Source organism: Ovis aries, chromosome 1 (assembly GCF_016772045.2).
Source record: "Ovis aries strain OAR_USU_Benz2616 breed Rambouillet chromosome 1, ARS-UI_Ramb_v3.0, whole genome shotgun sequence".
Classification (NCBI taxonomy): Eukaryota; Metazoa; Chordata; class Mammalia; order Artiodactyla; family Bovidae; genus Ovis; species Ovis aries.
The window spans coordinates 265,730,503-265,747,782 of NC_056054.1; the positions used below are offsets into that span (position 1 = coordinate 265,730,503).

Consider the following 17,280-nt stretch of genomic DNA (forward strand, 5'->3'; position numbering starts at 1 on the left):
TGTGCCAGGTGTACCTGGGAGGCAGTGAGCTAGGAAGGCTTGAAAAGTGAAAGTGAAGTCACTCAGTCGTGTCCAACTCTTTGCCACCCCATGGACTGTAGCCTGCCAGGCTCCTCCACCCATGGGATTTTCCAGGCAAGAATATTGGAATGGGTTGCTGTTTCTTTCTCCAGGGGATCTTCCCAACCCAGGGATTGAACCCTGGTCTCCCACACTGCAGGCAGACTCTTTACTGTCTGAGCCACCAGGGAAGGCTTAGCAGTGTCTTAATCTCAGCCGTAGCGGAGATAGTCAGTCTCCCTGTGGCTGTGTTTACATGAGCACCGTTCTCGCATCTCAGTGAGGATGGCAGCCCGGGAGCCCAGGAACTTGAACTGTGGGCACTGGCAGCCGGGGACCCAGACTTGCTGCCACGTTAAGTACCTCCCATGGGTCCAGCTGGTGAAGGTCTTTACAGCTATCCTCAGCCTCCTTAGCATGGTCAGAATCTACTTTCACATTAAGGAATAGAAATGGCCTCCTTAGCATAGTCAGAATCTTCTTTCACGTTAAGTAATAGAGATGGAGCGGGACCACCTAATGGGGCACCTGTAAACCAGCTTATGATTGTGAGCAATATTCCGTTGCTGAAAACACTTGTGGATTCTCAAAAGTTAGCAGTAGGGCTTTAAATACACTCACATTAACAGTATTGTAAAGCCTGGTGGTCATTAACCTTGTGCTTCCTGCAGCCAGTGGCCTATGCAAGCTAACCAGGAAAACAAGAAGTTACTGCTTTTTCTCTTTTCCAAAAATCTTGATAAACTTAAAGGGAAGAGGGAGTGCTTTTTTTATTCCCATTTTTTTGAGGTTAAAATCATATTTATTTTGCCATGAACTTTTAGAGTTCTAAAAATTATTTTTATTAGTTATAAAAATAAACTACCTTTAAAAGGTAGTATAACCAAATTATTTTGTAATTTCATCAAATATTTGTTTTTCTAAAAAGGAGCACATTGCCAGCCTCAGGAAGTTAGGGAGCTGTGGCCACCACCGGCGTGTCAGTCTTCATGTCTGGCCTTATATGTTTTTTTCTATCATGGGGTGTATTAAGGATTCAGAGACAAATCGGTCCCCATAACTTATTGAAAAAATGTTAACTGAGCATCAGAAGTGAAGCTGTGTCCTTCACAATAGTTTCTAAAAGGCCAGAACACTTTACATAAACAGTTTTCTAAGACTTATCCATGAACCAAATCAAACAACTGCACATATTAATTGAATATTTTAAACCAGAAAAACTAAGTGACTGGTGAATGCATATTTTAAATCATGTTTTCTCTTCTGGAAAGGCTGCAGTTGAAAGCCCAGTATGAGTATAGTATGAGAAACAGCCTTGAAAAGGAGGAAAGGCTGGAATAAAAGGTACTTTGTTGATACTGATGTTAGATTATTAATGTAAGGTCTTCTTGGATTAGTTTATTCCACATTTTGATAAACTTGAATAGAAACCTTTAGGTGCTTCAGAATATTCTCATAGAAAAAGATGACTTAAAGATTCACCTTTTGATGCAGTCATTGATACTAAATAGAAACAGGATTAGCCATTATTTAGCAGAACATCAAATTGCTCGTTCCAGTGTAGACAGATAGTTCTGTGGTTAAAAGTGCAGCCAGGAATAAGATATATAAGCACACATCACTTAACCAGTTACAAAGAGAGATAAAGGAATCTATAAATTTTGCATTTACAAGATCCTGCAACGAAGGCGTTGTAAGTTACTCTTTCTGGGCACCGCAGGTTCGAGCAGCACAGATGTTAAGGAAAACTGCAATCTGGACGGCGCGCCCCCCAAGGATGGCAGCGCCCCAGGGCCTGGCGAGGGTGCCCCGCTCTCCAACGGGGGCGGCGGGGGCACCAGCAGGAAGCGGGCCCTGGATGAGGGCAGCAACGGCCATGCCAAGTTCCGCCTGAAGAAGCGGAGGAGGGCGCCGGGGCCCGCACTGCCCAAGAATGCGCTGATGCAGCTGAACGAGATCAAGCCCGGCCTGCAGTACACGCTGCTGTCGCAGACGGGGCCAGTACACGCACCCCTCTTCCTCATGTCCGTCGAGGTCAACGGACAGGTGTTTGAGGGCTCCGGCCCCACGAAGAAGAAGGCCAAGCTGCACGCGGCCGAGAAGGCCCTGCGCTCATTCGTCCAGTTCCCCAACGCCTCCGAGGCCCACCTGGCTATGGGCCGCAGCCTGTCCACCAATGCAGACTTTACGTCTGACCAGGCCGACTTCCCTGACGCGCTCTTCAACGGCTTCGAGACGCCCGACAGGTCGGAGGTGCCCTTCTACCTGGGCTCCAATGGTGATGATTCCTTCAGCTCCAGTGGGGACCTCAGCCTGGCCGCATCCCCAGTGCCCGCTGGCCTGGCCCAGCCGCCCCTGCCTGGGCCCCCGCCTTTCCCACCGCCCAGCGGGAAGAACCCTGTGATGATCTTGAACGAGCTGCGCCCGGGACTCAAGTACGACTTCCTCTCAGAGAGTGGGGAGAGCCACGCCAAGAACTTCGTCATGTCCGTGGTCGTGGACGGCCAGTTCTTTGAAGGCTCTGGGAGGAACAAAAAGCTGGCCAAGGCCCGGGCCGCACAGTCTGCCCTGGCGACTATCTTTAACTTGCACTTGGATCAAACCCCGTCTCGCCAGCCCATCCCCAGCGAGGGCCTGCAGCTGCACCTGCCGCAGGTGAGGAGAGCCGCTGAGCGCCGCATGTGGCTGACGCTCTTAGACAAGGTGTGGCTGTTGGGGTCAGCTTCTCCGCCGCCCTGTCCCCAGCAGAGAGAGCTCCTGTAAGCCAGGCTGCCAGGGGGCCTTCCCTGTACCGTGCTGCTCACGTGGGCACGGGAGCCCAGCCGAGGCCGGCGCCGACGGGTGCTCTTTGGCTGTTGCTGCCCACGGCAGGCAGGCCAAGGCGCCCTTACCTTGTTGCCCATCCTGTGGTGACCACACCCTGCAGGGCCCATCTCAGGAGCGGGAGGGCAGGAGAGGGGCTGGAGCCCTGCGCCTGTCACAGCTCAGTGGTCTCCTCCCTCCATGTCTCACATGGAACCCCAGGTGCAGGAGAGATGAGGCAGGCTGGTCAGCAGCTGAAACCCAAATTGGGGTCAAGGTACCAGGGCCTTGTGGAGCGTGTCCAGGCAGAGGCCAAGCCTCCACAGTGGTGAGCACATGTCAGAAGGCCTGGGGCGTTGGGTCCCCATGAGAGATCCAGAGCCCCAGGGTCCCAGGGGTCTCTGCACCTAAAGTCCCTGTGGGGTCCCTAGAGCTCTGCCTGCTCAGCCACAGGTGGGCACTGCTCTTAGTTTGCTCTTGGACAGGGCATGGAGCAAGAAAATCAGGAGAAGAGGGGAGGGGTCATCTCAGGGTGAGGGGGGATCATCTCGGTGAGGGAGGGTCATCTCAGGGTGAGGGGGGATCATCTCAGGGTGAGGGAGGGTCATCTCAGGGTGATGGAGGGTCATCTCAGGGTGAGGGGGGATCATCTCAGGGTGAGGGAGGGTCATCTCAGGGTGATGGAGGGTCATCTCAGGGTGAGGGGGGATCATCTCAGGGTGATGAAGGGTCATCTCAGGGTGAGGGGGGGTCATCTCAGGGTGAGGGGGAGTCATCTCAGGGTGAGGGGGAGTCATCTCAGGGTGAGGGAGGGTCATCTCAGGGTGAGGGGGGATCATCTCAGGGTGAGGGAGGGTCATCTCAGGGTGATGGAGGGTCATCTCAGGGTGAGGGGGGATCATCTCAGGGTGATGAAGGGTCATCTCAGGGTGAGGGGGAGTCATCTCAGGGTGAGGGAGGGTCATCTCAGGGTGAGGGAGGGTCATCTCAGGGTGAGGGGGGATCATCTCAGGGTGATGGAGGGTCATCTCAGGGTGAGGGGGGGTCATCTCAGGGTGAGGGAGGGTCATCTCAGGGTGAGGAAGGGTCATCTCAGGGTGAGGGGGGATCATCTCAGGGTGAGGGGGGATCATCTCAGGGTGATGGAGAGTCATCTCAGGGTGAGGGGGGGTCATCTCAGGGTGAGGGGGAGTCATCTCAGGGTGAGGGGGGATCATCTCAGGGTGAGGGGGGGTCATCTTGGTGAGGGAGGGGTCATCTATGGTAAAGATGGGTCATCTCATGGTGAGAAGAGGGGACATTTCAACGTGAAGAGAAGGGACATTTCATTGTGAAGGGTGATGTCATCTCACAAGAAGGTGAGTGGTCATCTCAGGGTGAAGAGGGGACATTTCAAGGGGTGCTCTGAGGAGAGTGAAGGAGAAATGCTTACTTATCTCAACACCATAGAACTGTTTGGTTATTTATTGCTTCTTTTCATGGAAATCCAACATGTCTCTGGTCTGTTGTGAAGATGTTTGTTTCAGGGAGAAAGTCTCACCCTGTTCTCTAATCCTTTCTATCACCATATGATTCAGTTTGAGAATAAAATACACATTGATGTAATGAGAAGGTATGGAGGAGCCCAGGTTGACAGGCCAGCCTGCACTCCCCCAGGAAAACCCACCACCCCCACCCTCCTGCCTTCGGGGGACCCTTAAGGACCAGTAGTTCTCAGCTGTGAAAGAAGGAACTTTATTTATTTATTTTTTGCTGAAAGCAACCAATACAGCATCAATGTAAAGTAATATATTCAAAGTATATTACTGTGGTTTTTTTTTAGTGAGCCAAGTAACTGCTTCCCGTATTAGCCTCTTGTTATATGATTTATAAGGACTGTTGGTCCATTTATCATTGCACACATCAGGGGCACCAGCTCTCAAGGGACTTTATTTTCCAGTTGAATATCTGATGCAGTCTTTCAGCCAAGATTCACCCATGCTGTGGTCACGGTGACTCCTGACATGCGCCATCTTCTTCTAGTGTGAGCAGTCGTGTAAAGAGACTGGGGTCATTGAAAGCTGCTTGGGAGTCACCTGTAGGGGGAGGGATGAGTGTGCATGCGTGTGTGGGCACTGGCAGCCTGCTTCAGTCCTGGCCGTGACACCCGTGGGGAGCAGTGAGTAGAGCTGCTGGCTCGGGAGGGGCCTCATCAGCCCTGCCCAGCTGCCTCTGTGGCCCAGGCCAGCTGGGTCTGGGGAGGTGAGCTGTCTCCCCCTCACCCCCCACTGCTTCCAGGGGCCCCAGGGTGGCTCCCTGCCCTCAAGCAGTACCCAAGAATGCAGTCATGCCCTCCTCGGAGGACCTGTGGGCGGCCTTCAGAGAGTTGGTCCTCTTAGCATCATTTCTGGACTCGATGGCCTTTTTGACACATACATTCTGGGAGTGAGGCATCTTGCTGTCTTCCTGGGGTTACCCGGAAGGATGTGGGGGGGCCTTCCCTGGTCCCAGGGACTTGTTGCTTCCATGTTGCCTTCATGTGGCACTGAGAGATTATAAAGTCAGATGGTACTGTCCACATGGTGAGCACAGGGCTATCCATGAACTGGATGGACGTGGCCCAGACAAGGCGTCCCAGGAGCCCACCCAGTCCCCACTGACTGTGAGAGCATGTTTGCTGTGTGGCCTTGTCTGCCCCAAAGCTGGAGGGAGGGGCTTCATGCCAGTGTGTCAGGGGGATGGTGGCTGGGGGACTGCCCAGGCAGAGGCGTGGCAGCAGCCCAGACTCTGCATCCACCCGTCTGCAGCTCCTCACCCTGTAGGGGGGCCTCTGTCTCCTCTCGCGCACATTGCCTCCACTTCCTGTCCTGTCCGCAGTCTTGCTGCCTTTCTCGCGCTCACCCACGGCCTTGCTCCTCTCCCGAGGGTGCAGGGTTAGGTCCTGGCCCTGTCCCCACTCTCCTGTTCCCCTCCTACTTGGCCATGAGCACCATCTTCTGGGGCTCGTTGCTGGTGCAAGAATAGGGCAGTGTCCTGACGACTGTTCTTTCCGGATAAGCTACCATTGAGGATAATGACTCTTCTGCCCATTCAGGAGTGTTTCATTGAGGGCTTGGCTGGGGACTCGAGACAAGTGTGAGCTGCTGGGACGTGGGTCCCACGTGACTCCTTGCACCCCCTCCCATCAGGCATTGTTCCCAGAACACAGGGGGTCCCTCAGTCCATGCTGCAGAAGGAGGACCAGGTCCACACTCTCGAAGCCGTGTGCCCCCAAGTGCAGTGCTGCACACCCCCCAGACGCGGCCAGCGCTGTGCACGAGCGGCCCTGCAGCCCTCCCCTGTCGTCCCAGCTAGGGGACAGAGCCCGCGCCTGCGGGGCTCTGGGCAGTGCTGCTCTCTGGTCTCAGATGTGGAGGTAACAGGCGCAGGTGGACTGCTGCCTTGGGAGGGAGGTGCTGAGATATGGTTTCCCTTCTGACTCCCCTTTCCTTCCTGAGTGGCCCCTGCAGGGCCGTTCTGGCCTCCGCCCTGAGGTGACCAGTCAGAAGCCCTATTTCTTGGGGAGTGTGGCTGCAGGCTCCAAGCCACAGAGGGAGGGAGGCAGGTGACCTTGCCGCCCTGGGCCTGGGTTCCCCCCGGAGAGAGGGCTGGGGTGGGAGGCCTTAGCTGCTCTGTGCTGCTCCCACGTGGCTGGGCTCCTGCCATCCTGTCCGTAGAGGCCCTTATATGCTCCTCGGATGCCTGGTTCCAAGAAATGTCTTGGAGGAAAAACTGCGCGTGCACACACACACACACTCACACACTCATTTGCCAGACCTACCGTGTGGCTCAGAGAAGAGGCCCCAGAACGTAACCCCAGAGGGCGCTGACCCCCTCTTGGTCCTCAGGTCCTGGCCGATGCTGTGGCCCGCCTGGTGCTGGATAAGTTTGGGGACCTGACAGACAGCTTCGCCTCCCCCCACGCGCGCAGGAAGGTCCTTGCTGGAATCGTCATGACAACAGGTAACCGTGTTGATGTGTGTCCACTGCGTGTTCTCACACTTAATGAAGAAGACACGCTCTCAGTGTACAGAAGTCTCTGACAGGAGCAGAAGGCGACTTCATTCTCCTTCAGAATGTCTGCTGTGTGCCACTGGAGGAGCTGCACTTATGTTTTTCCCCTACCATTTCATCTGTTTAACCTGAGTGTTTTGTTTGGAGAAAGCATCCTGTATTAGTATTTGATTCCAGTAACCTTACACGAATCATCTTGAGCGAGTCTGGGAAATGCAGACCTGTTGGTTCTTGCTTCACTGAGAGTAGCCATCTCTGGTGTGTCAGTTCACATCACTGTTGCCAGATAAGCTTCCCTGTTCCCTTCCCTGCGAGAGAAGGCTTCCGCAAGCATAGAGACTCCGTGGGGGAAGCACCCTTGGAGACAGCAACAGAAACCCAGCTAAATTTGCCCTTAAGTTCCGAGCTGTGAAGGGATCTCTCCCCAAGTCCTCTTCCACCTCCTGGAAGTGAACCCCCTGAGCAGTGTCTACATGGACCACTCCTGGGAGCAGGAACCGCACCCACGGCCAGTGCCTGTGTCCCTGGGGCAGCCAGAGAACCTTTGGCTCCTGGGGGCTGGGTCTGAGGCTGTCTTGGGGCCCTCTCTTCTTGGAGTATCCGCTCAGCCCAGCTGGCTGAGCCGATTCCTGGGGAGGAATCGCGAGATGATTTCTCCTGTGTTCCAGGCACAGATGTGAAGGACGCCAAGGTGATCAGCATCTCCACGGGAACAAAGTGCATCAACGGCGAGTACATGAGTGACCGGGGGCTCGCACTTAACGACTGCCACGCGGAGATCATAGCCCGCAGATCCCTGCTGAGGTTTCTCTACACGCAGCTTGAGCTTTACTTAAAGTGAGTGTCCGAGGAAATGGGTGAAGGAAGCTGTTTCCCATAAAAGAAATTTTCCTCCGATCAAATGTATTGCATCCTTTTCACCGTGTCTGTCATCACTGAAAAACTCTCAGCATAGTAACTTTCTGACTTACAGGTTGGGAACCCTTTGCCCTTGAAGCTCAGGCTGTCAAGTAGAGTTGGCTGAGTTATATAATTCACATGCCTGCGTACATACCGCCACGCGTGCAGTCAGAGGGGTCATGTCTGTGTTCCAGACCCCAGGCTTTTGCTTTTTACAGGAATAAGTGCTGGGGAGGTCACCATGTCCAGACGGCTGACTGTGAGTTAGACTGCTTCCTGCCCCAGGTCATGTCTTACTCGCAGCCTTTCTGTTCTGAGGTTGTAAATGAAGAGAACGAGGTTACTTGTGTACTGATGACCTGTCTCATTGGTGAGCAGGCAGGAACCATGCTAATTATCATAAACATGTCAAGTAAATACCCCAGTGCAAGCTTATCTTACCCTGTTGAAAACACTGGCCTTTGAAAATCATCATAAGCTATGAGAGATTGAATTTTGATTATGTTCAGCTTTGAGGTTTATCTTTGCAACTTACTCCTTTCAGTAGCAGAGATGATCAAAAGAGATCCATCTTTGAGAAGTCCGAGCGGGGCGGCTTCAAGCTGAAGGAGAATGTCCAGTTCCACCTGTACATCAGCACCTCCCCCTGCGGGGACGCCAGGATCTTCTCACCACACGAACCCATCCTGGAAGGTACCATGCCAGGCTCAGCAGCAGCCGCCGCTTCCTGAGAAAGTTCATGACTGTGTTGTAACAGAGAAAAGGACAAACCTGTATTAATATCGTTTCTTCTTCAAAAATTTCAACCTTGGATGTAGATCTGATAGGAATGTATAAAAACATGAAGTTTTCTTCTCAATTAGTAACTTGAAATTTTTAATGAATGAAAATGTGGATTCAAACAAGAAATTAGAATAGAGTGAGGATATTAAACAAAATTGTGTTCAGATTTTGAATTTGGATGACACGCATCTCTAGATTAGAAATGCACGTTGTGGTCCACGTTTCTGGCAGGTTGTGATATCACGAGAGTGTGACCAAGTCTCAGAAGCAGGTGTCGATGGGCAGGAAGGCCTCTCTCTGACCTCCGTGAGCTCTCATTCTTGTTCCTGCTCTTGTTTCACAGGAATTTGTATCCACAACCCTGCTCACAAGCTTAAGGATTATTTGTTCCAAATAGAACATTTGATTACATTATTTTTCTTGATTATAAAAGCAACATGTGGGGACTTCCCTGGTGACCCAGTGGCAAAGACTTCTCGCTACCAGTGCAGGGGGCCTGGGTTCAATCCTGGTCAGGAAACTAGATCCCACATGCTGCAATTTAAGATCCTGCGTGCTGCAACCAAGATCTAAGATCCTGCATTCCACAAAGAAGACCCAGCACAGATAAATAAATAGATACCTAAGAATTTTTAAAAACACAAAATTATAAAAAAAAATTTTTTAAAGCAACAAATATGCACTGTAGAAATTGCCAAATATTTTTAAAACATAAAAAATAACATTTAAATCACTGTATTCATGTAAAAAACTTCTGGGTGTTTGTGAATGTTTCCTATGGATTTATTTCCACATCTCTATAGATTTATTTTTGAAAATGTAAGTATGCAGCAGAGAAATATAGCAAATACTCTAATATCCATCACCTAGAATTAGCAAATGTCAGCCTTGTGTTCTGTCTGCTTCCGCTAGTTTCTAATCCTGGAAATACATCGTTTGGTTAAAGTGGAGGCCTTCTTTTCTCCCAACCACCAGGGGAACCACCTTTATGAATTTGGTGTGTATTGTATCCTCCTGTCCAATTTCTTGTGCTTGCATCGTACGCACATGTCTTAGGTGCATGTAGAATGAACAGACGCACGCGTGTGTGTGAACCGTGTTTTGAATTAATAGAGTGTTGTTAGACATGCTTTCTGGTGAGTTAAGTAGGTGGTTGACTGGCAGACCCTCTCAAGAGGACCTTGTGTCTCTGTCTTAGAGCCAGCAGACAGACACCCAAACCGAAAAGCCCGTGGACAGCTGCGGACGAAGATAGAGTCTGGTGAGGGGACCATCCCTGTTCGCTCCAACGCCAGCGTCCAGACGTGGGACGGGGTGCTGCAGGGGGAGCGGCTGCTCACCATGTCCTGCAGCGACAAGATGGCCAGGTAAGTCCCCTCGGACACGTGCCTGGGCCTGCCCCCACCCCTGCACGCCCGGGTGCCCCGGAGTGTTTCCAGGGACACCTGGGCATGTGTCCCACAGATTCACTGAAGGACTCAGGTTTTAAAAGGTGCTTCAGGGCCACCTTGAGAGGTGGGGTCTCTGTGGACAGAGGCTCTGGAGCCAGGTCCTTTTGGGTAAGAGGCTTCACTATAAAGGCACCATTGGTTAAAATCATGGCTGTTAGTATGGGAACTCAACCTCCAGCTGCTCTCCCCTACCGGGAGGTCAAGAGGATAAGGCTGAAAGTTCCCACAGTATGTAATCAGTATTTGGCTCCACAGCCAACCAGCCCCCGTCCTCAGGTGGGTGACACAGTCCACCTCATTAGCATAGACCCCTTATGGTTAATCACTTAGAAAGTTCCCAGGGCCTGGGAGCTGTGAGCCAGGAACCCCAGAAGAAGACCAGACCTATATAAGAAAAATATATTCTGATCATCTGAGTGACCAACTGTACTTTCTGATAAATCACAAGATTAGTCACTGTAGCTTCATAGTAGGTCTTGAGGTTGGATAGTCAGTCCTCCAGCTTTGTTCTCCTGTGTTGTGTGGGCTCTTCAGGCCTTCTGGCCCTTAATGTAAACTTTGGAATCAGTTTGTCAGTATCTGCAGAATACTGTGCTAGAGTGTTGACGGGTTTGTGCTAAGTATGTAGCTCAGGTTGGAAAGAATCGAGTCTTCCTCTCCATGAACATAGGCTATCTCTCTATTTACTTAATTCTTTGATTATTTTGTCAGTTTTATAGTTTTCCTTGTATAGGTCTTGTATTTTTGTTAGATTTGTACCTATACTTAATTTTGGGAGGTATTAATGTAAACAGGTGTTTCTTGACTTCCTACTTTTGCATTCCAGTCCCCTATAATGAAAAGGACATCTTTTTTGGGTGTTAGTTCTAAAAGGTCTTGTAGGTCTTCATAGAACCGTTCAACTTCAGCTTCTTCAGCATTACTGATTGGGGCATAGACTTGAATTACCGTGACATTGAATGGTTTGCCTTGGAAACGAACAGAGATCATTCTGTCTTTTTTGAGATTGCATCCAAGTACTGCATTTCAGACTCTTTTGATGACCATAATGGCTGCTCCATTTCTTCTAAGGGATTCCTGCCCGCAATAGTAGATATAATGGTCATCTGAGTTAAATTCACCCATTCCAGTCCATTTTAGTTCACTGATTCCTAGAATGTCGATGTTCACTCTTGCCATCTCCTGTTTGACCACTTCCAATTTGCCTTGATTCATGGACCTGACATTCCAGGTTCCTATGCAATATTGCTCTTTACAGCATCGGTCCTTGCTTCTATCACCAGTCACATCCACAACTGGGTGTTGTTTTTGCTTTGGCTCCATCCCTTCATTCTTTCTCGAGTTATTTCTCCACTGATCTCCAGTAGTATGGGCTTCCCTGGTGGTGCAGAGGTTAAAAGCATCTGCCTGCAATGTGGGAGACCTGGGTTCGATCCCTGGGTCAGGAAGATCCCCTGGAGAAGGAAATGGCAACCCACTCCAGTATTCTTGCCTGGAGAATCCCATGGATGGAGTAGCTTGGTGGGCTATAGTCCACAGGTCGCAAAGAGTCGGACACAACTGAGCGACTTCCCTTTCCCTTTCACTTTCTCCAGTAGTATATTGGACATTCAGAAAACGAAGATCATGGCATCTGGTCCCATCACTTCATGGCATATAGATGGGGTAACAGTGGAAACAGTGTCAGACTTTATTTTTGGGGGCTCCAAAATCACTGCAGATGGTGACTGCAGCCATGAAATTAAAAGACGCTTACTCCTTGGAAGAAAACTTATGACCAACCTAGATAGCATATTCAAAAGCAGAGACATTACTTTGCCAACAAAGGTCCATCTAGTCAAGGCTATGGTTTTTCCAGTGGTCATGTATGGATGTGAGAGTTGGACTGTGAAGAAAGCTGCGCACTGAAGAATTGATGCTCTTGAACTGTGGTGTTGAAGAAGACTCTTGAGAGTCCCTTGGACTGCAAGGAAATCCAACCAGTCCATTCTGAAGGAGATGAGCCCTGGGATTTCTTTGGAAGGAATGATGCTAAAGCTGAAACTCCAGTACTTTGGCCATCTCGTGTGAAGAATTGACTCATTGGAAAAGACTCTGATGCTGGGAAGGATTGGCGGCAGGAGGAGAATGGGATGACAGAGGATGAGGCTGGATGGCATCACTGACTCGATGGATGTGAGTCTGAGTAAACTCCGGGATTTGGTGATGGACAGGGAGGCCTGGCGTGCTGCGATTCATGGGGTCGCAAAGAGTCGGACACGACTGAGCGCCTGAACTGAACTGAACTGAACTGAGCTGAATGTAAACAGTGTTGTGTTTTAAACTTCAAGTTCCACAAGTTCGTTGTTAGTCACAGCTGATTTTTGATCAAGGTTCAAAGCCAGTTCAGTAGAGAAAGAATAGTGTTTTTAACAAATGATGCTGGTACAACTGAACATCCCTATGTAAAAACAAACAAGTGAACTTCATATTTTGCACCATATACAAAAATGTGTCATATACTGAAAATGTGTCGTAGACCTAAATGCATAAAAGTTTTAGAAGGAAAGAGAAAATCTTGGCCACTGGGATGGGTTATGTCTTAGATGCAACACCAAAAGCACGCTCCTTGAGAGCAAAAAAATGGTGTTAGCCATCATCAAATTAAAAATTGCTTCTCTGAAAGACTCTGTTAAAACATTGAGAAATAAAGTCACCGACTGGAAGGAAATATTTACACAGCTTACATCTGATAAAGGACCTAGATCCACACTATACAAAGACTTCTAAAACCAACAGGGGGGGGGAAAGCAGTTTTTAAAATGGGCAAAATATTTTAATGGACACTTCACCAAAAAAGATGTCAGATTAGCACATGAGAAGCTCGTTAATCACGGGGACGTACAGAGAGCTACAAGGGCACATTCTTCACTCCAGGGTTAGAGCCCTGTCGGGTACGGTGGGGACTCCAGGCCCTGGGGCGTCATCCTCCCAGGCTGGGAACAGACACTGCAGCCAACTGTGAAGAAGGCTCACCCGTGTCTTAGATGTTAAAGGCATCTCTGGCGTGTGTTGCCTCCACTTTACTCCTGTTTCCGGAGAGAAATGGAAGCACTGTCCATGCAGACTCACACTGGAGTGATTGAAGCGGCTTCTCCACATCTGGGAGCAGCTCGAACAGCTGTCAGTCTTTAAACAGGGTAAAATGGGAGTATCTGTGCCTTGGGGCACTGCTCAGGCAAGGGACAGAATAAGCTGTGATGTTCAGTCCATGGTATGTGGACACATCGAAGAAGAACGGCGCAGCATGCCAGGAACCAGAGGAGCGCTTACCATGTGATTCCATTGCTGTAGATTTCTAGAAACTGACAGAAGCAGGTCAGTGGTGGCCCAGGGATGGGGCAGAGCAGGAGGGGCAGGAGGAAGGCCTGGAGCAAGGTGGGAGGAGACTAGAGGGCTGGAGTGGGGGTTTTGTTGTTGTTTAGTTGCTAAGTCATATCTGACTCTTTGCAATCCCGTGGACTGTAGCCTTCCAGGCTCCTCTGTCCATGGTATTCTCCAGGCAAGAATGCTGGAGTGGGTTGCCATTTCCTTCTCCAGGGGATCTTCCCGACCGAGGAGGGTGTTTACATGCCAGGACTCCCCAAATTCTGTGCTCTAACCCCAGGCAGGGCACTGTGTGTCCATCAAGCCTCAGCAACTCATAGAAGAAATTGCAGGGGAAGTTAGGAGATGGTCGTAAGTGAATGACATAAAATACCACAGCTGAGAACAAGAGAGCAAGTCCAAATTCTCAGAAGGGAGGGAAGGACACAGAACAGACGTTAGTACTCGATACAGCACTGATGAGCAGTGAACAGTCAGAAACCCAGAGTGCTGCTTTGAAAAGTGATAAAATTGGCAGACCTCTGGAAGTCTGACCAAGACACAGGGTGCAGCCAAGTCAGGGGAGGAGGAAAGGGTGTCAGGATCTAGTAGGAATGGACACGTGCACAGATGGCTGCAGTGAGAGTTTACAGACAGCATTAAAGCTGAGATGACATTAAAGCTTTGTAGAAACGTGTATGTTCCTAAAATTGACTCAAGCATGTATAAGAAATTTGAATGGAATTCCAAACATTAAAAGTAAACCAGTCATGCCCTCACTCCCAAGAATTAAATAAATTGGAGAAAATCAAAGAGGTGGCTGCAGAGAAAGAGGATGCAGCTCTTGCAGGAGACCCTTGAGTGAGTTCTCTGCATTCTGGGGAGGTATCCTCTTCATACATACAGATCAGGAATGTGGGGAAGGGCCTCAGCTCACCCTGTATCCCTAGACCAAGCCAGGAAGGGAAACAAAATGACAGGCCGTCCTCTAATCTAAAACATCCCCATATATGCCAAATCCAACATTATTTCTTTTTTTAAATATAATTTTATTTATTTTAATTGGAGATTAATTACAGTGGTCAACCACTTGTAAAAGAATGAAACCAACATTGCTTGATTTTCTTCCAAATCTGTAACTTCAATCAAAATCTCATCATTTTTCGTAGCACTTGACACTCAAGTGGAAACGTCTCACTGAGTGGTTAAGGCAGCAGGGCCTGGGTGGAGGACACTCCCAGCCCTGTCCTCTGGGATCTCCGTGCAGATGATTGAATCCTTGGTCTTTGATGATTCACTCAACCCCGGAAGTGGGGGCGGGGCTGAGCTCCCACCCTCTGATCTTTGGTGCCCCTGGAGGGCTGACCCTGCCTCTGGCAGTCACGTGGTCACCATGAACAGGGTCTGGGGGGCGGGCCTGGGTCTTACAGGGGGCAGGGCTGCCTCCCACAGACGGTTCTGGTTCCAGAGGGATCAATCAGGGCAGTGGGTGGCCTTCGGGTGAGACCGCAGTGAGGGGGTGGCAGTGAGGGGTCCCAGGGGCTCTCACCTCTGGGTGAATTCTGTTGACTGGGCCATGGGAGGGGGTAGCACAGCCTGTGCTCCGCGCAGAGCTGGGGAGAAAGCAGAGACCACCTGCCTGAGGGCAGCAGTGCGTGCGACCATGCGGAGCCCTGTCCCCCCACCACCGCCTCCTCCCCCTCCCCCAGACACAGAGGGGGCCGGGGGCATCAGCTGTGAGCCCCCCTGCTGTGGGGAGGCTGTGGGGTCGTGGGGACAGCCAGTTTTCACAGGGGTTTGCTGGGGGCAGTGGGCTTGTACGGCACACATCCCACGCGTGTTTGCTGCTGGTAAAGTTGGTGCCTCCTTGTTCCCTGTGAAGCTCACCCAGGGGAGCTGAGCCGAGTAGGTGGACCACTTCCCACAAGGGCCTCCGTGGAGCAATCAGGGCCTAGGATTCGCCTGTGAAGCATGTGTTCAAAATTAATGACTTGTAACTTGTATAAGTTTCTGCAAGAGCAGGGTTTTCGAGTTTGCCCCAGGAGGCTGAATTCGGCTTAATGGGGCCTAACCCCCCTGACAAGACTCTGATTTACATAAGAAAGGGCTCCCTGTGGGTTTTGTGCGCGCTGAATCCTTCCCTACTGTTCCTTGCTAGATAGGAGAAAACCTGTGCTCTAATTTCCTTCTTAGAGGGTGGGGGGAGCCGAGGATTTGTCCAGTCAGCACACACTGAGCTGTGAGGCCAGGTCCCTGAATGCTGGGATGTTTTAGTATGCTAAACAGACGAATCCCTCCCGCTTAGAGCCTGTTGATGGGAGAAGGTAGGGGACAGATGGTAAGATCTGCAGGGGTTCAGCAGGGGGCACCTGGTGGGCTCCAGTGGCAGCTGAGGGGGCTGTACCCAGAGAGAAGGACTTTGCACAGACCAAGGTGGGTGCACTGGGAACCCTTGGCTGAGGGCTGGAGCTCTGCAGGGAGCAGAGGATGCCTATGCTGCTGGCTCGGGGAAGGGGTGTGAGGGAGAAGACCCCTGGAGCCAGTGAGCTTTGCCCCCTGAGTGCTGGGACATGGACCGCTGAGGCCGTGGAGGGCTGCTCTCCTGCTGTCTGTGGGGCTCAGAGCAGTGATGCGGTGTTGGGGTTGGCATTGAGACAAAGCCCTGGCAGGTTGGTGCTGTGACCTTACCCACACCAAACGCAGGGTCAGGACGGTCGCTGCCGCCACCAGAGAGCAGGAAGAGGCCAGTTTCCATCCCTCTGGAGCTACCATTTTTTATATATTAGAAGTAATGAAATAAAGGTTTATTTTTTCTTTTGATTTTTCTCACAAGAAACGTGGCTCGTTATCTTTTTAGAACTAATCTTCGGTAAATGTGTCATCTTGGGAAACATGGAGGCAAAAGATCGTTCCAGCGTAAAATAATTAAGTAGATTTTTTTCTTTAGAATTTTAAACTAAGTCAGTTATTTCGTGAAAGTCGCTCAGTTGTGTCTGACTCTTCAACCCCATGGACTATGCAGTCCGTGAAATTCTCCAGGCCAGAATACTGGAGTGGATAGCCGTTCCCTTCTCCGGCAGGTCTTCCCAACCCAGGGATCTAACCCAGGTCTCCCTCATTTCAGGCAGATTCTTAACCAGCTGAGCCACCAGGGAACCCAAGTCAGTTGTTTAACTGCTTTTTAAATTGGTTAACACTTGTACGGAATGAGCAGCATGCTCATGTGAGCATGGCGCTATGGAGGGCCCAGGCCAAAGGGACCCCGCGCTGAGGGCCTCTTCCTCTGCCTCCAGGTGGAATGTGGTGGGCATCCAGGGGTCCCTGCTCAGCATCTTCGTGGAGCCCATTTACTTCTCCAGCATCATTCTGGGCAGCCTGTACCACGGGGACCATCTCTCCAGGGCCATGTACCAGCGCATCTCCAACATTGAGGACCTGCCCCCGCTGTACACCCTCAACAAGCCTCTGCTCAGCGGCAAGTACCACTTCCCTTCCTGACTGCAGCATGCAGGTCTCACAAGTAACACACCAGTGGGGGCTGCACTGAGGTGGCGGGGTGGGGGGGTGGCGGGGAGTGTTGGGCCATTCACAAGGGGCGTAGGCGATGGATGGGTCGTTTAAGTGGGTCCCTTGAGGTTCCCCTCTCTTGCCAGTTGAAAACCTTGCCATTTACAGGGAAATTAGAGCCTAGACTCAGCACCCAGGGGCTTTCCTCTCACCCATACTCGTGCTGCTGAGTCTTGCGTCCACTGTAGAGGCTTGCAGGTGCCATGAAGATTCCACAGGCCTCAGCCGCCCGAGATGATGCTGGGTTGGCCCACGGAGGAGTCACGGCCACGGTGACGTGCTCTGCAGGAGGGTGGCAATGGGGCTGTGTGCCCGTGGCAGGCAGTGGTGTCTTTCTCAG

The 17,280-nt window shown here is 51.0% G+C and overlaps 1 protein-coding gene across 4 annotated transcripts in view; it reads left to right on the forward strand.

Moving 5' to 3' along the window:
- The window catches only part of ADARB1 (adenosine deaminase RNA specific B1), a 113,517-nt gene that overhangs the window by 76,732 nt on the left and 19,505 nt on the right, over positions 1-17,280 (forward strand). For 3 of the 4 annotated variants that reach the window (XM_042237801.2, XM_042237804.2, XM_060406259.1), the window contains exons 6-11: positions 1,781-2,715; positions 6,729-6,843; positions 7,563-7,731; positions 8,339-8,487; positions 9,776-9,944; positions 16,667-16,848. In XM_042237801.2, coding sequence (XP_042093735.1) covers positions 1,781-2,715; positions 6,729-6,843; positions 7,563-7,731; positions 8,339-8,487; positions 9,776-9,944; positions 16,667-16,848 — 1,719 coding nt within the window. The remainder of the gene's footprint in view (positions 1-1,780; positions 2,716-6,728; positions 6,844-7,562; positions 7,732-8,338; positions 8,488-9,775; positions 9,945-16,666; positions 16,849-17,280) is intronic. The other variant, XM_042237811.2, reaches the window with a different exon arrangement.